At 41.5% G+C, this 23,578-nt stretch overlaps 3 protein-coding genes and 1 long non-coding RNA gene across 6 annotated transcripts in view; 1 reads left to right on the plus strand and 3 right to left on the minus strand.

Annotated features, from left to right (window-relative positions):
- Ntan1 (N-terminal amidohydrolase 1) overlaps window positions 1-15,864 on the minus strand; it is a 28,009-nt gene extending 12,145 nt beyond the window's left edge. Inside the window, exon 1 of one of the 3 annotated variants that reach the window (XM_064686989.1) lies at window positions 8,262-8,593. The gene's annotated coding sequence lies outside the window, so the exon portion shown is untranslated. Of the gene's footprint in view, window positions 1-8,261; window positions 8,594-12,935; window positions 13,094-15,705 lie in introns of those variants that run through there. The other 2 variants (XM_064686987.1, XM_064686988.1) reach the window with 2 other exon arrangements.
- LOC135431724 (uncharacterized) lies at window positions 12,874-13,790 on the plus strand. Its single transcript, XR_010436812.1, has 2 exons — window positions 12,874-12,992; window positions 13,082-13,790. It is a non-coding gene; the product is annotated as an uncharacterized LOC135431724 (long non-coding RNA).
- A 247-nt stretch (window positions 15,865-16,111) lies between the features above and the next one.
- Window positions 16,112-17,816, minus strand: Gint3 (GDI interacting protein 3). The gene is made up of 4 exons (XM_064686985.1): window positions 17,674-17,816; window positions 16,600-17,616; window positions 16,392-16,540; window positions 16,112-16,334 (listed from the first exon to the last, which is right to left on the minus strand). Exons 1-4 carry the CDS (start codon window positions 17,725-17,727, stop codon window positions 16,223-16,225), a joined length of 1,332 nt encoding a protein of 443 aa, XP_064543055.1. The 5' UTR covers window positions 17,728-17,816; the 3' UTR covers window positions 16,112-16,222.
- Window positions 17,677-18,343, minus strand: LOC135431723 (uncharacterized). Its single transcript, XM_064686990.1, has 2 exons — window positions 17,917-18,343; window positions 17,677-17,819 (listed from the first exon to the last, which is right to left on the minus strand). The coding sequence occupies exons 1-2, from the start codon at window positions 18,203-18,205 to the stop codon at window positions 17,740-17,742; spliced, it is 369 nt and encodes a 122-aa protein (XP_064543060.1). The 5' UTR covers window positions 18,206-18,343; the 3' UTR covers window positions 17,677-17,739.
- Window positions 18,344-23,578: the final 5,235 nt, after the last annotated feature.

Raw genomic sequence — 23,578 nt, forward strand, 5'->3', positions numbered from 1 at the left:
ACCAAGTCAAGATATGTTCTTTCATACAAGAACTTATTTTTCTCCTGATTATATCTACGGCTGCTTTATGATATGAGGTTCGATCTCGTCATGCAACGAAAAGTTTTAGTAGCACAGCATCAAAACTAAAGATTAGTTGGCATAGAAAGAGCCAGAGGGACATGCTCTAATGACTCGCCTGTTGATACTCATCAAGAATATCTCTACTTTATGGGATCGGAGATAACTTCTGCTATGCGTTACATACTTAGTAAGAAAATTAGAATGCCCTCTGCAAGGGTATAAGAAAACGCGCTAAGTACACATAGTACATATCTTTCCATAAACAACAGCGATCGCACGTTTGTTGTTGTTGTTTGTTGTTGTTTTTACTCTTATTGTTGTTGTTATTGTTGTTGTTGTTGCTGCTTCTGCTGCCTGTTAAGTTTATGGCTGCTTATGCAAATGCAAATGCGACTGCTGCGACTTGTGTGGAGTGTGCGTAAAAACGTTTTGCGCCTTTTGTTCACATGGTCCGACGGTCGCTTTTTAAGTCTCGTTGTTGTTATTGTTGTTGTTTTTATTGTTGTTGTTGTTGTTGCTTGTGCCTGCTGCTGCCGATTCCAAAAGCGCTCGCTGCCGTCATGTCCAGTAATTAGCATAGCACAGAGTCGCATTTGTTGTCGCTGCTGTTGCCGTTATTGTTGTTGTTGTCGCTGCTTGACAACTGCGGCGCTTTGTTTGTCTGCCATCTGCTGAACCAGCGCCCCCCCCCCCCCCCCCCTCCCCATGCGACGCGTGGGTTGCTGCTGCAGTTGCGCTCATCAAATATTGTCACACGCAGCATTTGCCATTAATAAACCAAAGTCAACTTCAGCTGGTTGTCCCACAACTCAGTTTAAGGTAAAAGCAGCCTATAGTATCTTAGGTAAGAATCCTTAAGAGACGATCGATTTAATGCCAACTTCCGGAATAGCTTGTTTACCACAATATAAAGTGGCCTTAGGAAAAAAACTAAGAGAACCAACCTTTAGTATCCCATTGAGGAACCCATAAGAGACGCACAAATCGAGCCAAATTGCCAGAAATATCTTATCATAAAACTATAAATTGTATTTTAGAAACAGGCCCTTAAGGGAGACATATTCTCTATTATCTTACATTAGAATCCTTAAGAGACGATCGATTTAACGCAAACTTTCAGAGTAGCTAGTTTACCACAATATTATTAGTATCCCATGTATGAACCCATAAAAAAAGAACGAATCTAGCCAAAATGCTTATATAGCCGAAATATCATATCATAGCCCGAGCTACATTATGGATGTATTGTATCTTAAATACAAACCCTTAGGAAACCATTTATATCTATTATCTCACATAAGAACTCTTCAGGGACGATCAGTTTAGCTCAAATACGTGCTAATACATTTCAAATAAAAATTCTACAAGTATATAGAATACGACTTAACAACCTATGGTATTCAGTCAAGGAATCATCAAATCAGCTTCAACTTTGATCACATCCTAACAACAACAACTGAAGCTACACTTAAATCTTCTGTACAATAAGCTGACAAATGGCAACACTTTTCTGCAATTAAAAAATGGGTAATAATAATAAAACCAAAACACATTTCTAATGAGAGTATCTTGGGCAAGAGTTTGGCAGATTTCGCCAAAAGATTTGATGTTGGTTTTTGCAGTTTTGTTGTCTGATGCGCCGCCAGCAAATGAAAATGCGCCATGTTAAACGTGGGCTCATTTTTGTTTTTATGGCCAAGACAACACACACACACACACATATATACACACGACAACATCCACAGCAGATCGACTGGCATTTACAACATGCCTACAACGTGGTAATGGCAGCCCCACAGCAGCCTCAGCCTCAGCCCAAGTCTCAGTCTCAGTCTCAGCCTGTGTGGAGTGTGTGGCGTCTTGGAATACCAAATTTTATAGCGGTACACTGTAAAATATTTACCAGCCACAGTCAGGAGGCAGAGCACACACAGACTCGGATCGAGCTACGTGCGGGGGCGGCAGGTTTGTTTTTATAGCCGCCCAAGTTTCACTCTATAGTGCCCGCCTCAGAGCCATATTCATGCCGCATGCGGCACTATAATTTATAACAACAACTGAACAACAGCTAAAGGCGCTCCACGAAACCCAACTTCAAAACTGCAAAAAACGGAAAACTGCGAATTGGTAACTGCCAACTGCCAACTGCGAACTGCCAACTGAGAGCTGCGCACTGCAATCTGCTCCTCTGGGCCATACGCGCTGCTGCGTTCATCCTTTGTGGGCCTGAAATTGCAGAGCATTGTTTGATTTTCTGCCTTTTGTATACCCTAATCGGAAGCGAATGCCATCACTTGTTCAACAGGAATGAGCAGGGAGAGAGCGAGATAGCAGAGAGGGAAAGAGAAAGAGAGATGGGACTGGGAGGTAGGAAGAGGAATATGAGTTGCTCTCTAGATCGAAGATATGACTAAATATAATTAAGTAACACCTATCAATAACTGGAGCAGAGATAAGTATATAAAATACTAATGACATGAATACCATTAAATTTTTATTTTTTAAGTTTAACTTTTTATATCCTAGTCTAGGTTATACGAGAGTAGAAAGGAAATAAATATTATTAGAACAAAGGCTGCCGAAAGCATCCTAATATAATATATGATAATTTAAAATAATATTTATGGCATTTTATAAATCATATACTTTGATGTCGTAAGGATGTTTGAAGATTAAATGCATTTCAAGCAATAAACAGTGAAGGCAAAAAGTTCAAAGTTTAAAGTGAAAGATGTAAACTTTGGAAATACAAGTATAAATTAAAATAAAATTGATCGTAAGATCGAACTTGAAATATAAGTTTAAAACTATATTTTTTCTCTCGTTAATAATGAGAGTAAAACAAGTTCCTTTTTCCAAAATTTTCCATCGATTTGACTACAAAATTTTAATATTTGAAATTGACATCTTCGGATTCTTTGTTTTTTTTTTTTGTATTTTACTGTATGTATACCATACATAGATGTCAATTTCAAATATTTTGTGTGTTAGATAACTGTTTTGAAAAAGTTGGGTGTAGAAAAATTCCAAATTCTATAAAGTACTTTAATACCACAGTGGAATATTACAAGTATCCATCAAATAGATCTCCGCATCAAATAATCTGAGTCTTACGTAGGTTTCGTAAATTTGGTATAGCCACTTTTAATATAAACTATTTCTCTCTTTAATAAGTAAAGTATTAAAAGTTCATTTTCTTCAAAGCTCCTATCGACGCGACTGCATAGAGTATACAATAAAAATAAATGAAGAATCTGAAGATTTCTGTTTTAAATCTTTTGTGTTTCGGTAAATTTACGTATAAGATATTTACCTAAACCATATTCTACTTAAACCAAAGTGGAATATTACAAGCATTTAAGCATCTATCAAATAATACTCCCCTTTAAAGAGTTCGAGTCTTTCATTATTACAATTTCGGTCTAGAGTATTACGATTTCGTTGCGTTCCAGAGAACTGTGGCCTTTGTTACTGAGCCCGCCCCCTCTTCAGTGGAGCTGTGTGGAGAGTGGAGTGGCAGGCACGCCTCTATCAGCAATGTGCGATCTATTGCGACGGGCGCTTTCCTTTGAGCGGTACGTTGCCAATCCGAAGGCGCGGAAAAGGGGCTAGGGGGAGGCATTGGATAGAAGGCAACGCTAGCTCTGTTTCACCTGAGATTGATAGCAGTTGACGTCTGTGGCTTTGGATTTGGTGGGTGCACTCACTGACAAAGGCTGGCTGAATGCTGTATACTGAATACTGAATACTGAATACCTTTATGATACGCCAGGTGAATTATGGCAACGGAGCGCTGCTCCATTTGATCTGAATAGCTCTCATATATGCGAGAGTACAACAGGTTTGGCCATCCCCCCCGCTCTTGATTTATAGGAAGCGATTGTGCGTTTTGCAAATTACGACAACCATGTCGGCAAGTTGGGTGTGTGCGTGTGTGTGTGCGTGTGTGTGTGTGCGTGTGTGTGTGTGTGTGTGTGTGTCTGAGTACTCGTTATTATTATTAATAACTGAGTGCAACATCATCATCATCAGCATCATCAGGACGAAGGTGCATGCCTCGTCTGCGCTTGATTGAATCTTTTATGTGTGTGCGGATTTAGAAGCAGCCGTTGACCAGCATTGAAATTAAATATTTATTAAATTGTCGACAGCAGCACACAATGGCATATAAATCAGCTTAAAAACTATTCAATGAATATTCCAATCAATGGCCCAAACACTTTGTCTGCAGCTCCTACACAAGGATGCCTCGTGGCAAGGGGCGAGGGGGGAGGATGGAGGGCGCAGCGGCTGCTCGTTTGCCAGCTGAGCTGATGAGCTTTATACAACATCTGACCTCTTCTACATATGCAGGAAATTAAAATTCATTTGAACTTGTTGTGAATATATAGAATTAAGAAGGTTGCAGTTGGACTAGAAAATACCCTGTTATCAGCAATGGAAATATTCAAGAATCTAAGCTTTATTATAAAAGCAATAATCAGGATTTAGGTTTTATTAATACAATATTTTTTTTTTTATATTAGTATCATTTTTTCTCAACTTCTCTGTTAATTGTCGGATCATTATGATATTTTGAGTGTATTCTGAAATGCGAATAGTCTAAATCTTCTACTTCATTTCGTTTTAAAATATATATCTTAGACTCCTACATTTTATTTTAAATATTGTTAAGTTAAGTTTTTTAGCATAAAAGATAGATCCTTCTGCCTGGCTCATAAATCTGAACGATAACCTCTTCCTCATAGGATGCTTATAGGGTATTAAAAAAGAGCTGCCTTAGCCAATAGATTAGCTCTAGAGATTAATGATATCTATCTATCTATGAAATGATTGAAATTTAATTAAATTGGCAAACGAAAAGCTTGCATTTGTAGAGCTTAATTGAAGCCAGAAGGAACGCAGCTCAAAATCTAAATTAAACTCAACAAAAGCCCTGGCATACTCAAGGATAACGTCTCAACTTTTGTTCAAATATATTGCAGGCGATTATGTCCTTTTTCTCGGCTGTGGCCTAAGGACAACTGATGAGTGACCGCTGCCGAAGGGCAGCAGGAGGCAGCAGTCCCCCTCGGGCGGGTCAGTCAATGGCCTCAGGTTACATTTGACCAATTTCAACTGAGAGGCAGATTTGCTTTTGAAAAGTACAAATTGAGGTGCAGGCTACACATGAGTGTATGTGTGTGTGTGTGTGTGTGTTGGTTGTTAACCTGAATGGGGTTGCAAGTTAGTTTAATTAATTCGACATCGAAGACTGTAAACATGGCTCGACAACAATCTCCAGTTTGACAGTTTACCTGAAAGAGGTGTAGTAGGCACTTGTCGTCAGTCAGACGGAGAGGACAGTTGGACAGTTGGCCAGCTGGAGCGACATATCTGCCCACACACTCGACCGCCGGTTCTCCATTTAAGCAAAAACAAGACTATAAACAAAGCACACAAAACCAAAGAACTTTGACTGCTTTGACCCGCTCGAGACTAAAGATGCTTCAATTAGCACTTTGGACACAGATATTAGTTGGAAAAAACAACCAGGCACAGTTACTCGTGCCTGTTTTAATAGCATCTCTAGGTCTCCATCTCTCTCTCTCTCTCTCTCTCTCTCCCTCTCTCTCTACCACCTTCTCTCGGTGAGGCGGCACATAAAACGCGAGAAATCAGAGAAAACCGAAAACCCTAGACAAGATAAAGTCTCTACCGAGGGCAGCTGCACCATAAAACATCTTTGAAATATGTAGACTAAAGTAAAAACTAATTACGACAGTCATAAAAGATCTTAACAAACCAAAGTGCGAGCCAAATGAGTTGCTTTTCAGTTGTTTAGCTTTTCTTAATGGAGTCTTACTTTAAAAATTATATGACATATGCACGTATACACATATCTGTTACATACAAACTGACTCATCAATAATGTACCTGGAGATAATAGGAGGTACCTATCTAGCATATATATGTATATATATATATATGCTATATGTAACATATATATATTCTATATTCCAAATGAGTTGCTTTTCAGTTGTTTAGCTTTTCTTAATGGAGTCTTACTTCTAAAAATATATGACATATGCACGTATATATACACATATCTGTTACATACAAACTGACTCATTATAGGACGTACCTATCTAGCATATATTATATGATCTATATACAACATATATTTATTCTATATTCCAAATAAGTTTCTTTTCTAAATGAAGTTTTTCATCAAAAATTATATGACATATGCACGTATATATGCACATATCTGTTACATACAAGCTGACTCATCAATAAAGTACGCAAGTATTCCATTATATAAAGATTATAGGACGTATCTATCTAGCATATATTATTTGCTATATATACAACACATATGTATATATTCTATATATATTCCATATTATATTTAAAAAAAAAAAAGCGCCACTTTCTCGACTGATAAGCCTTATTGATATATAATATACAATTGTTAATGTGAATCAAACAAAAATTATTAATAACAATACTGATAAACAATACTTTGTTTTTTATTTTCTTTTAAATTTAATAACAAATTTTTGCAATTTTGCGAATTTAATCCATAGCATTTGCTAGAAATATTCAAGACTTTGGTAACTTGCTGCGGGTTTCTTTGGGTTGCTTATCAAGAACCAGTCCCAAAATACTTTCATGATAAAGTTTCTGAAGGGATGCCTCAATTTAAAGCTGTTGCTTATAAGAGATGTATCTGTATATAGGCTACACATAAATATGAACCCGATGTTCATCAATTTAAACTTAAGTATGAACAAGAATGAAATATCAATACAGTCAGAAATTAGAATATGAATATTTAAATAGAAATATGGATAAAAACAGGAAATAAGGTATATGTGTCTGTTAATCCATATGGAAAGTAATGAAAAGATGATGTATATGAGTTTCAATATATGTCAAAATCGAAGCTAAAAAGTGAGGCGTTTTCTTTATAATGATCGCACAATCTACTGAGATCTACAAGTTTTCCATCGATCAATTGATATTTTGAGTATACAATATATATAAATTATATAAAGTATATCCTATATAAAACTAAATGTACATCGAATAAAACTACACAGCATCTAGCCCTAAATTGATATATATACATATATATAAATATATATATTCTATAAAGGCTCTGCCTAGCTAACAGTTGCCCCATCTACAAATGATGAAGATCGCAATTGGAGCCCCTGGACTGTGGCCTGTGTCTTGGTAAGTAGATAGAGATAAGACGACTTGTATTATTTTTAGTTAACTAATATTGATCATTGGGTCTAACTTGTGCCTGGTTCGTCGCTTGATTGATCGCCGGGGGATGAGTCGCCGTCGCCGTCGCCGTGGCCGTGGCCGGTGCGACGATCCTCATCGATTGCGACTGGATCGGGCAGCGAAATAAATTGTTGCTACACGTATAAGACATCGTGTACGACAAGTTAAGACAACGATCTGTGCGCCTCCGCGCTCCGACAAGCCAGAAGATCGCCTGGCCAGCATCATGCGGTGCGCCGCGCTGCGCTGAGATGCGCTGCGCTGCATGCGAAGAACAGGAAGAGCCAACGGCCGGCCAAGAGGAAGATCAACACAGATGGATAGATACGAGGAGTCTTTGCGACTTTGGGTCTTGTGTGCGTGGACATTATTGCGCAGTGTCTATATCATTAATTAATTTAATCACTTCTACATGATTCTGTTGTACGTTGCCAGCTTTGTGGCAAGCATTATTAATTTTAACGAAAAGTGATTCTCTGCCCTGCGCCGAGTACTTGGAAATGGGCATTGGGAAAGCCCCCAGGCAAACGCAATCTAATCAAATACGAATACAGCTCGAACATTTACAAAAATATATCTCCCCAAGCTGGGCAACCAGCTAATCAGCTCTGTTCGATTGCTCAAGCGAACAGATTTATGAATACGAATCTCTTATCAGTGGCGAGGCCTGATTCAAAAATTTAACGCCGAACTGAGCTACAAAATATTTTATGATCATTCCGCATATGGCGATAAGAAGTTCTTTTAAGACCGAGCTGGCGTCTCGAAATCAGATCGGAATATGCGTTTCGGGCGTGAAAATAAAGAGCCACACTTTCAATTTTTCTCTTGGGCTGGGGGCACAGCATCTTCGGAGAAGCTGTCTTATCTTATCTTATAAAGAAGGCAAATGGAACACAATTCTTGTGTGCTTAACTTACGTTCGTTTCCAGTTCAGTTTTGGACACTATTGATCGTATATTTAGTTTTATTCAGCTGCATCTGTTTATAGATATATTCTTCTTTTTGGTTACTTTGAAATTCGCACACAAAATGCACTTGAGAGCCGTCGGCTATTTAATTTTTTCGCATGCACACGGAGACGCACTTGGATATTTATGGGGAAATGGGATTTTTTAGGCAGCGGCAGCGGCAACGGCAACAATAAATATCAACAACGATAAAAACAACAACTACTGCTGCAATCCGCGAGTCGCGCTCAACGTTGGGGGCTCCAAAACCGGACTGAGCTATGTTGACGACTGCGACTGCGACTGAGGCTGTGACTGTGACTGCGGCTGAGCAACTGAAGCTCAAGTCCAAGTCGAGTCGGCGTCGTTGCTGCTGCTGCTGCTGCCGCTGCGGCTGCTGCTCGCGTATAACAGAGTCAGCGTCAGCGCCAGCGCCGCCTGCGCCCCAAGTCAACTGGTCAGACAGAGAGCGCATGCTTGCTGCTACCGGCAACGAAAAATATTAAGCAAGCAACTCCGCCAGGCGCAGTTGCGCTCTCCCACACTCAAACGCTCTCTCACATTGCTCACTGGCTTAAGCACGGACGCTTTCTCGTTCTGGCTTACGTTTTTGCGTATATCTGTTACTGTCGCACATAGACAGCTTTTAGCAGACGCTGGTGCCGGTCAGCGCCAAATGGCAAATACAAAATAAATGTAAATAAAATTTAAGCGTTAAATGTAACCGAGTGAATGAATCGTTCTAATATTGAAAAAAGAAGAACTGAATTATATAATATATTTAAATTATAGTTATATATGGATGAAATAAATTAGTTAAAAATGTACTAAATATACGTGCTGTATTAATCGCAATCAAATAACTCAAAATTGTTTAAAATTGTATTTTAGAAAATTCTCAAATACTGCTTCACACACCTGGTGGCAACCTCGCGCACTGAGTGAAAAAGTCAAAAGGAGCCTGGCGCTTAGAGTTTTTCTCGTCGGGCTGCACTGCATGCATGCGCGACAGAGATGGCGCTTGCAGCAACACGTGCTCTTATCAGTTGAGTGAACTAAACTAAAACCGAGTGAAATTCCAGCTCAGGCAGCTGATAGCGAACGAGTTGAGTTGGTGTAGCTTGAGTTGAGTTTAAGTTGAGTTCGATTTGAGTGGAGCTTGTTTGCTTCTCTTTGGCTTATTATTATTTTCTTTTTATTTTTTTGCTTAATTTCATTAGATGCTGGCGCAGCGTTGTTGTTTTTGTTGCTGTTGTCTGCGGTCATTCGTCCAGCTTGGGGTTGCATTTGGCCAGCAGCCACGTTGGCCACTCGATGAGCTCTAATTGGTCAGCAGCAAACATTTTATATGCGAGACGAGGGCCACTTAAAACCCTCAAAGCCCCTATTTGGGTATTATGCGACTAGCTACGAGTCGGGGGCATAAACAATTTTTCAATCGATATTAGATGATAATAAAATAAACTAGGGCTTAACAAAAATGTGGGAGAACTGTGCGAGCTAATGGCAAAATTAAAATTAAATTAATATATTAAATATCTATTGTTTCAGCTTTAAGCTAAGATAATTTAGAGAGGAGCTAGGTGGACTTTTTTCATAGAACCATGCTTTTCAAATAAAATGTAGCTTAAATATGTTAGCATCATAATAAAAGGGTCATATATATGAAGTACATTATTGAACGACTCATCTACAAAGCTAGTTCTTTGTGGTTCACTGAACGATTCATCAAGTGATTCACCGTCCAAGTCTAAATGATTCAATTTGAGAATAACAAGAGAATGCCGGTGGCTGTTTTTGCTAAAAAGTTTTTTAGGTTTTAGGTTTTATAAAGTATTTTGGTGTGACTTATTACCAATATCGCTATGTTATCGCTTTTTTAACATCCATTGGAAGAAAAGAGCTTACTGTGACGATAACACGAAAACGTTGCGCCTGGCTAAGAGAAAAGAGTGTTACGTTAGGAAAAGGTCGGTCAGAATAAAACTCGCTTGGGATTTACACTTGGCTTGGTATATATCAATATTAATGAGTGATCCAGTCGGGAGTGCCCGATAAGGAGGTACCCTAAGCTTTCTTCTACCAACACCAACTGCAGCTCGCTCTAGGGGGAGTTATAAAATGAAATATACTTGAAATACACTATACAAAGTTGGTGACACTAGCCGTTAAACCCTAAGAGATATGCTCGAAAAACAGGATTTCGATATCGATTCTTATCGATTGCTTGGAAACGTGGGAAGTTATAGATTTACAGATATTCACGCGGACAGACAGACGGACATTGTTAGATCTACTCGACTATTGATGCTACCCAAGAATATATATACTTTATGGGGTCGAAGATGCTTCCATCTGGCTGTTACATACATTTTCAACGGGTTCAGGGTATTAAAACATAATGGCAACTGATAAATCCCAACGGAAAAGCTACTCAACGCATTTGAAAGGAGTCTTAAGACAGCTTAAAGCCTGTTTTTATAATGTATTTAATATTTATCAAGCTATACTTATAAATTTACAACAGCTTCTTCAATTATTTTCTTGCCAGCCAGCAAACTAATCAAAATTTAAGCACATTTCAACAAGCTGCCACCTGAACAAATGCCAACTTTGCTCGGGAAAAGCCAACCAGAGAAACATAGAGAGAGAGAGAGATAGAGAGAGAGAGAGAGAGAGTGAGAGAGCCCCCAAAGTGTAGACCCCAACTGACCAAAGCCATTACGCACCGCTGTGAGATTGTAATCTAAGATCTCGTTATTGGAGCAGGGATTTAATTAGACAAATGTGCGCAATTTGTAATGTCATTTTTCAAATGACGACCAAGTTGGGGAAAAGCCAAGTGTGAAGTTTTGTTTTCTTTTTCGTTTTTCGGGTGTTGAAAATGCAAGCAGATGGGAGAGGGAGGGGAGTGAGGGGCACAAGGCAGCGAGATAAAGATAAAATAGGTAAGGAAAATGGGAAAATGCGCAAAATATGTGCAAATGTGCAGCATGTGGACAGTGGTCATTATTTTCGTTTGGGGCAGGTACCAGTTACGACTACTATTTGGCAACCAGAATGTGTGTGTGTGTGTGCGAGTGTGTGTGTGTGCGAGTGTGTGTGTGTCAGCAGGCGGTCCATGTCGAGCATGTTCGGCTACAGCCACGGCGGCAGCGACAAAAAATGAGATTTGCTGACCAATGGTCATTAAAGCACATTTACAATGGCCCAAAGCCAGGCTAGAGTCTTGGCCGGCAACCAAATGAGGCAGCAGCAGCAGCAGCAGCAGGAGCAGACAGTGCGGCAAACTTGGCTCAGCGTCTGAAAATGCAAAATGGCCAGAGACAAGCGATCAAATCGATGCCGAAATTAATTTATCTGCTCGCTACCAAATTTGACAAATTGCAAATGTATTTGGAATTGACTGCAGCAGCTCGCTGGCTCAGAGGGGCCACCGAGAGGGGCTCGCTATTGATGCAGCCAATTAATCTTATCAAGCTGTGAACTTTTGCGTAGATTTTTTTTTACTTGCCGCTGCGCAATTGTCTAGGCGGGGTTTGACTGGAGACAGGGATAGAGGGGTGTTTGGGGATTCACAGTACTTGGCTGTACTTGGTGGCATCCACTTGATTGCGCTAATTGGACGCGAATGATGAGGCGCAGCGCGTGATATGTCAACGGGGGAGCGGCAGCGGGAGCAGCGGCAGAAGCTGACGATGATGTGGCAGCCGCTGCACGATGACAAGATTTTCATTCATTCATAAAATGGAAACAACACTTAACTCGTTCAATGAGGCAAAATGAAAAAAAAAAAGAAAGAAGACGAAACAAAATACGATGCTGACCGGAAGTTCTTGTTCTGGATTGCAAATTGCTCATCGCGTGTGTACTTATGTGTGTGTGTGAGTGTGTGTGTGCGTATTAATCAGCCAATCTAAGCTTATGTTTTATTTACTTAGTTAATAGAAATATAGCGAGTAGTATTCAATAAATAGTTGCACTATAAAATATGTTTTCCTTTTTATATAGTCTATATTATACTATGTTATTTAACATTAAGCAACATTTATTTTTCTAGTATTATTATCTAAAGAATGAAAAAGTTTTCTAATAAATATTGTTTTATATTGCTTAATGTTTACAACTTATATGCATTATAAATCAATCGAAATCTGCAAGTCATACTTGACTTCCTGAGAATTGCATAGAAGGGTGATGTTTAGGATGTCTATAACAAGAGAAAGCGAATGAAAGAGAGTGAGAGAGAGCTAGCGAGAGTAAACAATAAAGAGGGAACGTGAAATTGAGTTTGAGTCAGAGACAACGCGCTAGCTACATAGAGAAAGACATCGCTTAGGAAACAAACAATAAACCTTGGTAATTTAGTTATATTGTTTAAAATTATTTAATGATGTAAGCCATACCGGACGATATGAGAATTGCATAGAAGGGTGCTATTTAGAGAAAGCGAACGAAAGGGCAACCAAGTGAGAGAAAGGGCGAATAAATGAGAGAGACGAAGAGAGTGAGAGAAAAAGTGAGAGAAATATTATTATTATTATTGAAACAACTTTTTAGTAATGCTTTAGCATTATACTACATTAAGGTGAAATTGGGATTGGGGAAAAAAATGAATAAGATATTTTAGAGAAATTTACAGACCAAACAAATGCAGATTTTGCTTCTTCTTTCCGTCTACCAAACCAGGGCCAATAATTGGTCAGTTGCCTATCCGAGCCAGTGTTGAAAAACGTATATATAATCAATTTTGATTAATAATGAGTTTTTATGTTATTTTCTTTTCTTAGATAAATGTATGTGTGTTTATCTGGATAATTAAAGAGTAGCTTGCTAATCAGAGAGAGAGAGGAGAGATGTGCACAGTCGACACCCAGCACGAGTGTGTGTGTGTAGCTCTTGTCAAGTTCAAAAGTGTTAATTGAAGCAAAGGGTTTCGCAGTGACAAGCCGCAGCGTTTCCGTTTTGTAGCTGACGCAGCTGCTGTCGCTGCCGTTGGAGTTGCAGTTGCAAGTTACAGTTCGGAGCTGTTGTATTCATTCAGCTTGGGGTTCAGAGTTCAAATGCAGGCAAAAATATGTAAATGCAGGGCGCTTGCGTGTCGGGTCTATAGGGGGATTTCGTTCTAACCGATTTAACCATTACACAGTAACAACAACATCAATTTCGGGCACTGGGAACGGGTCACGAGGTGCCACAGTTGGTTTGAGCCTGGAGAAGCAGATGGAGGAGGAGGCGAAGGAGAGAGAGGAGGCGGCCCTGGCGCAGGCGCGCAGACTAAACGCTTGTTAAAGGGCGCGCTCGAAATTGAGGCTCTCATTGTTGTTGTTGCTGCTGTTGCTGGTGCTGCTGCTGCTGGTGCTGCTGCTGTGTGGTTTGTGGCAACCGCAAAAACAAATCAAGCGTCAGGCAGAGGCAGACAGGCAGCGGGCGCGCACAAATCCGAATTCGATTTGCAATTTTCAGGCTTTGCAGTTGAGTAAACAATTTTGAATGAAATGCAAGGCGAATGTCGTGGCATGAGGGGCATGGCGGGGGTAACGAGGTGCAAAGGGGTGGCTTGTGTTGATTTGCAATTTCATGGCAGCCACAATTTGCACCTCATCAACTCTCCATCTCATGGGCAGCAATGGGCACGGGTGATGATCTTTCCCTGCCGAATCGTTCAATCAGCGCCTCAGCCAAGCGGCACTGGGCCAAAAGGTTGCCATCAGCAACGGCTGTGGCACGTGCAGCAGCCGGAGCCACAAATTCGCAGAGCCACAGAGTCGCAGAGTCGCATCAGCCTGAGAATGTCCCAAATAGTTAAGGCTCAATTTCTCTATCAGAGCCAGCAGATGCTTAAAAATGCACCATCTCGGCTGCGACCAGGAAGTGGACAACAATAAGAAATGAGTAAAATTTTTTTGCACGTTAGATAAATAATGCATATCTCACGCACTTGAACCTGGCACTGAACCTGAGCCTCTGGCTCCTAGCTAGACGCTGGTCAAGCGTTTAATGAAGGCCCAGATCCCATGGCCATAATAAGTAGCCCCAACAATGGGCCCTGGGCCGCCAGAGGAAACATTGGACCAGGCCAATTTATACGCTGGCCAAGCAGCTGGCTGCGTGTCTTCGACTTTGGAGTTTTCGATTTTGGCCCGATTGCGGGCCGCCGTTCGATTTAATTTAGCAGCGACTGCCAGAGGCCGGAGAGCCCCCCACACAAAAGATTCATTAAATTTTGTTGCCTTTGGGCTGTGGGCAGGGAGGGGGTGGCGACGAGGAGATTTTCTCCTATTTACTTTTCCCAAGATCAACTTGCCTGCGGCTCAAAAGATTTGCGCCAAATTGCCTGCCCGCCTGGCCTGGGCTGCAATTGCAGGCCTTCTTTAATACCCTTACAAAGGGTATCACAATTTTGTTGTGATCGGGCCATCCTTTAACATAGCTGCCACAGCTGAAAAATTGTTGTACTTGTTTTCCTCGATGTCTTTCAGTCAAGCAACATTTCTATATACTCCCATATATATGAGCAAAATCTTATCAACATCAAGATATATTAACCAAACTTTGCATTTACCAGCCTTATCAATATGTGGGCAAAACTTTATCAACATTAGATTGCCATATCAAATATATAGCTCCTAGGGAAACAAATCAGTCATTATATACAATTTTCGTTGAAACAGCAATTTTTATAAATATTTCTTACATTGAGATATTAAGAGCTTCAAACACAAACAAATAGAAAAAATTTAGCAACAACGATCTACTAAATAGGAACAAAATCACTTAGTTGGATTTTGGATTTTGAGTTTTATATAAAAACGCTGGTTAGCTAATCTAGAAAGATATTGGATATCTCCCGTATGCCTGTTAGGGTATTTAAACTTCGCCACTTCAAAAATAACTCTTCTTTCTTCTTTAACCGTTGCGCTGATGCGGCGCCGATTGGCGCTGCGGCAGAGCGCGGCGAAATGGATTCATTAAATCCAAATGCTGGGTTTTAGTATTTCGAGAGTGTGTGTGTGTGTGTGTGCATGTGTCATTTGGTGGCCCACATCTGCAAGTTGCAGTCAATGGCTGTGCGCCCTTTCGGCTTAATTAACAACGCATTACAAATTACAATTTCTGTTTATCCAATAAAATTCGTTAATGAGCGAGCACCGCAGCGGCACGCAACAAACGCGAACGCGAACGCAGCCGCAGATATTGCCCAAGCCAGCTGTCAACAACACCCAAAAATTTAACAATAATTGTTAAATAGTTATGGCATTTTTGACAACTGCCACCACCACCACCACGCTCAAACTCACACGCACAACAAATGAAATGCATTAATCATAAGTTAATCTTATTACAAATTAAAAACAAAGCGTAGCTTCTGCTGCTTTGTTATTGTTTTCGTATTTGTAAACACATGACTCACCTGCGTTTTTGCATATCACCAATAAGTTTATTAATATTTACATTCACTTTTCACACACTAATTACAATAAGAATTTTAAGCTCATATTTGTGTTTAGCTAATTTTTATTTGTTAGCTCCAATATCACGGTAAATATTTCAGTTCGGCACTGTGTGACCGCAGCACAATAACTATTAAACAGCTGTTCATATGCATTGAATGTGGCGGTCGGCCGATAACCGCAACGACTCATCATTGCGATAACCGCACGACAAAAGTAAGCTCTGTCCATTGTAACATTTCGCTGCACCACAACCACCTGACAGAACAGCGCAAAACTTGTCATCGATTATTCCAGACAATCGAAATTTGACAAAGCCTAAAATGTGTCATTTTAATTTTATGTTAGTTAAAAATGTGTGCTTAGTTATTTTTTGGGAATAAATAATAACAAAATTTTTATTCAAAACATTGACATTGGTCAATATACTGCTGCCCTTCTGCCTTATCGACTGTTACATGGAAATACATATAACATCTACATGGACTGCACCAGCATAAGCAGATCCTCCTTTAAGAAGTTGAAATCAACTGCCACCGGAGTTGGTATTGCTGGAACCGCAAAAAGTAGTAAAACATTTGGAATGAGCCTGCAAATAAGCACATTATTTATAAGGCTGTAAAGGATGTGTTTTTTTTATACGCACTTGCAGTCGTATAAAGTCTTTTCCATGTCGTCCTCGCTGAATTTACCCTCACTGGTGGCCACCAGGTTAAACTCGAGTGATTCATCCGCTAGGCACGATTGCACAAACTCAAAAATATCAGAGATCTTTTCATACACATTAAAGGTACCCTGAAAAAATTAATCAGAATAAATAAATGAATCTTATAGCCCGCCGTTTGACAGATCACCTGAATGTAGAGACCATTGGGAAACTTGATCCTTATCAAGGAGTAGCGATACATGCGCAAATTGCGCTGCTCCTCGCGCTCCCGCATGGCCTTCGTCTTCAGAATTTGGGCGCTCTCAATGGCTTCGGCGCGCAGCTGCTGCTCCCGCTTGATCTCCTCCGGCGAGATGCGATAGAAATCGTCGGGCAGCACAACGCGACGTGCCTGCGACGGCAGCAGCACCTTGATGTTGCGATCCAGCTCCAGCTGTATGGGTTCTGAATTTTTTAGGGCATCTACAAGCGTGACCAGATCCAGACCCTCTTCCATTTGCTCTTTGGTCCATAAGAGGAAGGGCTCGCCATCCACCTCCACCTCGCTGAAGCCAGCTGCATAGAGCACATCCAAGGCGCCATCCACATAGCGCACCTTGTCACTGAATATTTTATTCGACATGCGAATTTTGCAGAACTTCTCTTCGTCTGGATTCTGAATGATGTTCTCCAAATATTTAATAAGTGTGGCTGTACAATCATCGGCCCTCTCTTTCAAATTGCAGTTCTGTATGATCAAGCAGGCGGTCAAGCCACGCTCGAACTCCAGCTGCTGATAGAGAAAGTCCTTGATTTTCAACTTCCAGGCCTGCTTGGGCAGCACCTCCTCGCTTATTAGTGGACAGCGAAAGAATACGCCCTCACAGGCCAGATTCCGGTTGTCCACAACCGAAGCACTGGCGCCTGTCGAGCCGGCTCCAATCGAGCTGCTTGCGCTGGACAGCTCCTCCTTCTGGCGACGCTCCGCCTCCAGCTCGCGTTTGGCCTGCGCTTTGATGGCTGCCAGTGAGGTGTTAAAGTCACGCGATTCCTTGCGCTCAATGCGTGCCACTGCAGCATTTGCGGCAGCGCGAGCCTCTTTGCTCAGCTCATTGCGCTTGGGCGGCACATACACATCCATTGGACGACGTGAACTGCTTGAGGGGGCATCCGGCTTGGGGGCATTCAGCTTGTGACCCTGACCCATGCCGCCACCTAGTCGCAGCTGTAGAGAGAAATGTTTGTACAACGAACAAGTAAATATGAGGATAACTGCACTTACCTTGAAGGCGGCCTCCTCCTTCTTCTTCGAAAAAAATCGTTTAATTTTTGACATGGTTAACAAGGTTTAAATTCTTGGCGAATGCTCCTTGGGCAACTTCAATTTGGCTACAGATAATTTAAGTTCCTCAATTTCCTTCAAAGTGCCTAAAAAGATTTTCACCAAAAATTTATGATGTTTTGTGCTAACCATATACAAACGAAATGAATATGACAAAACAAGAATTGTTTGCCTGTCACTCACTGGGCCTGACAAACTTCTCAGTGATCACTCGACCGTAGACGCCCCACGACCAGGCAATCAGGACACCCGTTCCCAGCAGCAGCGCCAGCAGCACCTTCAGCAGCGTTGCCTGTAATGCGGTAAACTCGACGGGACTCTGCCACTGCCACTGCCAGTCGCCTGTGAAGGTGTTGAATTCGCTGCGAAATTGAACAGCAGCTTGCAGAGCGACCCCAGCGAAGTGTTCAACTTGTTGGGCGAAGGCCTGTAGGGTTTTGTTGAGGGTGTGAACATATGCTTCGTAACTCATTGGCCTGGCAAGAACACTTTGCGCGTCAGTGTGTGTGTGCCAACGTGTTTGTTCTTTGTTTTATTGCACTTTGTTTACGTTCTACGCATTTTCCATGGAAAACACAAAAATGACTCGCAGCTGTCTGACGTCGGCTCAATAACTAATCGTTCTATTCGATAGTACGATAGTCAAAGCTAACATTTCAATTTAACAGCATGCTGTTAAACTCAAAATGGCTCTGTTAATGTTACAAATTAAAGTTGTCGGAAGTTGCGCGCCAAATGTGCTGCGCAATTTGAATTTGCATTCGACTTCATTAAAATACCTTCCGGGCGTGACCCCATTTGCTTACGCTGATTTTTGCCAAGGTTTAGGGCAACAAATTGCCTGCTCCACTTCCTCTCATAAATAAACAACTGACTGTCCTTAAACGGGGCAACTAGTGGTGATTGGCCTTAATCCAGGTTGCTTGCGTAATTGTTGCCATTGCACACGCCCCTTATTGTGGCAGCTGTGCGTTCTGACAGCGCATCCTTGTTGTGGTTGCCTGTGGCGTGTTCAACATAATTGAATGATTTTTGGCCATTTCGGCAAGTGATCTGGCTTTTGCTTCCTGTAATTTTGGGTGATTTTGCACGCATCATCGTTTCATAATTTTGCAGCTGTATGATTGATTTTGAAGACCTGCATCCTTGAGCATGTTTATGAGAAGCGATTTGCACACCACATTCCCAACCCAGATGCGGCCGACCACCTTTCTGTGCACGCTCCAGCGCCTTGGCGCTGCTGGGTTCAACAGCCCAGAGCCACAGCGCCGAAACATGAGCATTGGAGAGAGATCTGCCAGACGTTGTTGTTGGGCAGCCAAGAGCGGCAACAGCGTGCAGCTTATGGCTTCCGTATGCCCAGCTCGCTCCACTGACTGCGACGCGACCAAGAGACTAAACACCCAAGCCCCCAAGTCTGTGTTTTTCTCTTGCCTTGTGCAATAACAACAACAAACAAGCAGACAGAGCAACAGCCACAGCCACAGATACAGATACAGATACAGTCTAGGTCTATAGATACAGATACGCAAACTCTAATTCTATTTTGCTGCCTGGTTTATTTGTGCTGGCTCATTTTTCTCGGTTCGCTCGAGACGCTAGAACTGCAAGAATGTCGACGACTTATAATTCGAGCAGCGTGTACGATTTTCTCGCCCTGTCTAGGTTTCTTTTAGTACAGACTGAAAAGATCATAATTATGGTATCATATGTGGACCCGCAGACAGCCCAGCTATTGCCATTATATTCATCAGCAACACGCGATATGTTCTCACTGTACTGGCACTTTTTTTTCCCTCCCTCCATTTTTTTTTTGCTGCTGTTTTTTGCGCAATTAACATTCCTCGCATAGCCGGAGTCTCTCCCGAGTCTCGAGTTGGGGCAGAGTCTTTAAGACTGCAATTGCGATTGTTGTTATCACAGCCTGTCGCTGGCCATGCGCCGAACCTGAAAAACTAGTTTCGATTGCAATATTTGTTGTTATTTCGTTGGGCTGAAGTTTTTCGCATATCTGCGAATTTAACGCTCGGGAAAGCCAAGTAAAAGCCGCATCTTACCGTTTTCACCCATGCGCCTCAATTGGAGCCAACGAGCCATGGCCAAGCACTCAAAACTGGCTAACTGGTTGCGGGCTATTTTTCGTTTTTATTTTTTATTTTGCCCTGACTTTGTTTCTGTCCAAAGTCAAGGCTGGCCGCTTAAACTAACGCATTGCCAATTCCTGCTTTATTGTTATTTATACTTTTTTTCCCTTTTTTTTTTTTTGCTCACTTCAATTGATATTGCGTCGCTCGTACCGCTGCTCATTAAAATTTATGCGCAGGAAACGGAAGCCCCGCAGACGTCGTCTTCGTCGTCGTCGTCGTCTTTGGCAGACAAGGCGCAGACAATGTCGGAAAGCAGTTACTCCCGCTGCTCGGCCTAGCTTATTCCTTGCCAGATTCGTTTGGCTATGCAGGCGGCGTGACAAAGGCCCTGTCCAATTGCCTGACTCGACCACAAAAATTGAAAGTGTTGACACGCCCACACAGCAGACATTGTAAACATTGTATCTTCATACCTGCCTGGCATGTGTGTGTGTTTGTGCACCTGTATTCATTATATATTTATGTATTTATAAATGCATGCCTGTCCATCAGCATAGCTGAACTGCAGGGCTTGTTTATGACAGCTCTGCGGCTGCAGAGAATTCTATAATCTCCAGCAGAGAGCTGAAGAGCCTTACAGCAGAAATAATGGAAACTTGAGAAGCGTATGTTCAAAATCCGATTAACTAACTACTCTGACTGCAAATCTATTCAAAATTGTTGCTTACGCAGTTCAGAGTTCAAAGCAAAGCCACGTCTTTAAACTCGCTTTGAATGCTCGTTCACATCCAAGTAAAGAGACTCTGGTTCGAACCTTGTCTACTCAGACTTTCATTCATAAATTCATTTATAATTTATATCTTTATTAATTAATTTTTATTTGCAGTATGTTTAATGCCCCTTAAAGTGGGTATGGATCTATTATTGTCCTAATAACAATTGGATATTACAAAAGATTTCCACTTTGCTGCTGCTCTAGACTGGCTTTTCTTTGGAACTTCAGCCTTTAAAGCACGGCTGAAACATGAGATTTCTACAGCTTAAATCTATATGTTTTTTCATTCCTTCCAGGTTTTATTCCTTTGGTTCCAAGATATAACGAAAAGTTTTATGAGGTCAGCTTTTAGACTGAGTTGTTAGGCTGTTGAGACTCATCAAGAATATATTTATATGCCATATGGGTCGGAGATGTGCTGTACACAAATCATGATAAAGTTATAATATTCTATAGATGGTATCAAAATGTTATTTGAAGAAGCTAAAGATCGAGTGATAGTTGAATAATAAGAGATCATTGTCTTAGTCAATGTTCCTCTATATAAAAGTGATCCTTAGGCAGCTCCCAAGAAACTGTCACTAAAAAGCAAACCTCAGTCAAAAACGCTCCAAACGCTCGTCTCACACACATGTTATTAAATTACAAGCAGATTTAATGCTCTCGTGTGCCCACGAAAAACGAAACAATGAAGCTGAAGATGAATGACGATGATGATGATGATGATGATGATGAGGCAAAGGCAGCAAAACAGAGACGAAGAGTGACAGAGTGGTAGATACCAAGGGCGAGAGCGAGAACGGGCGGCGGGGGCGGGGGCGAGGGCGAGGGCAAAGGAGTTGCTTGCTTTACACTTGACTACATCGAGCCGCGGCGTTTTGTTCCCATGAACTTGAATGTGTGTAGCAATCGGTTTGCTCTATATGCAGAATGCTCTTCGCTCTCGCTCTCGCACGTTTGCTTGCATGCGCGCTCTCTCTCTCTCTCTCTCTCTCTCTGGCAAAGTCAGTGACAGTTCCGTCCCTCTCGCTCTCTCTTTCGTTTTGTCTTTGGCCGTCGCGTTTTCTTGAAACGATTTCACACACAGCTTTTGGCTTTTCCCTTCCCATTCTCATGGCGATCTTGGCATAGCGTGGGCGTGAGAAACCCACTGAACTTCAACTGCCTCGTCAGTACATTTGGGACCAAGTGTGAGCTGCACTCTTAAAACGTTTTATTGCCACATCTAACGCGGCCGGAAGTTGCCGCCCCCCCTGCTGCCGCGTCGACTCATGGGAGGTCCCATCAGCCACTGCGGCATTAAATGAAATAATTAATTCTCTAGTTTCTCTACTTGGCCCCCTAATACTAGAGCGCATGCTGTGTACCGCCCGAAGCTCTGCGGCAATTGAATTGGAAATATTTATCGTTAATCGTTAATCGGTAATCGGACTGCGGTTCGAGCCTGAATTGAACTTTGGTGCTAATGATATGCAACACATAACGTGTCTAAACTCTGGTCTTAGCTGGATTTGGACATTGTTTATGGCATCCGCTGCAACTGAGTCACCAAATGGACTTGTTGCTGGGACACGGCGACAGCCAGACGGACGCACCGATAGCTTTTATCGTGGCGTGGGTTGCATTTCTTTGTTGTTGGTGTCATGTTTGGGACTGTCTCTCGAATTCCATGTAACCACGGCGACATTCAGCTCTGTCCAATTCATATGTTAATTCCACAGCATGTTCAACATTTCACTGAACTTTACATACATAAACAAACAGAACACAAGCCGTGGCCAACAAGTGGCTCTTGGGGCAGCTTCCAAGCGGGCGTTCACTTTGTGTGTGGCACCACAGCGGGGCAGGGTTTTGTTTTTTTCAGTTTTCAGTTCTTATACCCAGTATCTATTGAAGTTCTCCACATTTATGTAATAGACCGAAGTTAGCAACTTAAGCCATAAAGAATATCTATTCTTGTTCAGCGTCCACAGATATAGTTGATATAGTCATGAAAATGAGCTGGGAAATTTTAATATCATTTGCTGATTCTTTAAAATAAATATTCTTCCCAGTTCGTTTACCTATTTCTCTTAAGTCTATATTTCGAAAATCAGTTTTAGTTCTTGATCATATCTCGCAAATTTTAAAATGTGTTAGGCTTCTCGTATAATGTACACAGATCAAGTTTTACTTTTTGAGATATATACAATTCCTTCCAAAATTAAAAATAAACTTACAGAAATGTAGCTTATTTTTGCTTTACCAACTTTATGAAATTTTAACACGATCGGACAACAGAATCCTATGTTACTGAAGAATAAATTGTTCGTAGCACCCGGAGAAGTTTCGCAGGGTATCTTGTAGTTGTGCAGCCTCGACTAGAGCGCGCTTGCTCAATTTTCAGTTCTGTTATTTTCATATTTGTTGATTCATTTCATTTGTTTACCCCGTCGATTTCAGAGTTCGTGGGAAATATCGCGCCCATTCCGTTTGCTGCCAATGAACTAATTAAAGAGGCGGCCGCTCCAAGAGTTTCAATTGCACAATCGTAACCCCAGTTGGCCCCCCTTCCCCCCGATCCCTCAATTCCCTATGTTTGTTGTTGCTCTCTCTCGTTCTCGACCCGGAGCTCCTGCCAGAACTCGATTAACAAGAAAACCCAACCACTTGAGCCATCATCTATTGATGTGACTCGGTTTTTAGTTAAGTCATTTCCTATCCGAAATTTTGGAAAAAAGATTCCAGCATGAAAGCTCGGAAAAAGCGACTGAAAAGCCATTTCGAGCAAATTGGCAAAATCTGTTGTCCAGTAGCTCAAAATGGTCATCATGATGATGATGATGTAGATGATGAAGATTGGACGGAACCGTCGCTGGCTTCCACTTCCGTTTAGTTTTTATTGTTTTCGCACCTCGTCTTCCGTTTGACGGCGCTCGGGTCGCGCTCGGTCGTCGGCCGCCGGTCGCCGGCCGCCGGCGGATATTCTACTTTACATAAGCGG

This window comes from Drosophila montana, unplaced genomic scaffold, assembly GCF_035044405.1.
Source record: "Drosophila montana isolate Dmon_TW-CO22-7 unplaced genomic scaffold, ASM3504440v1 contig_3200_1, whole genome shotgun sequence".
Taxonomy (NCBI): domain Eukaryota; kingdom Metazoa; phylum Arthropoda; class Insecta; order Diptera; family Drosophilidae; genus Drosophila; species Drosophila montana.

Excerpts from the sequence above, each read along its gene's own strand:
- Gint3 (XM_064686985.1), bottom strand. The coding sequence starts at position 17,727 with ATGTCAAAAATTAAACGATTTTTTTCGAAGAAGAAGGAGGAGGCCGCC. Across the intron at positions 17,617-17,673 it reads AGGAGGAGGCCGCCTTCAAG|CTGCGACTAGGTGGCGGCAT; the intron begins GTAAGTGCAGTT and ends TTCTCTCTACAG. Across the intron at positions 16,541-16,599 it reads CCAATGGTCTCTACATTCAG|GGTACCTTTAATGTGTATGA; the intron begins GTGATCTGTCAA and ends TAATTTTTTCAG.
- LOC135431723 (XM_064686990.1), bottom strand. The coding sequence starts at position 18,205 with ATGAGTTACGAAGCATATGTTCACACCCTCAACAAAACCCTACAGGCC. Across the intron at positions 17,820-17,916 it reads TGAGAAGTTTGTCAGGCCCA|GCACTTTGAAGGAAATTGAG; the intron begins GTGAGTGACAGG and ends AAATCTTTTTAG.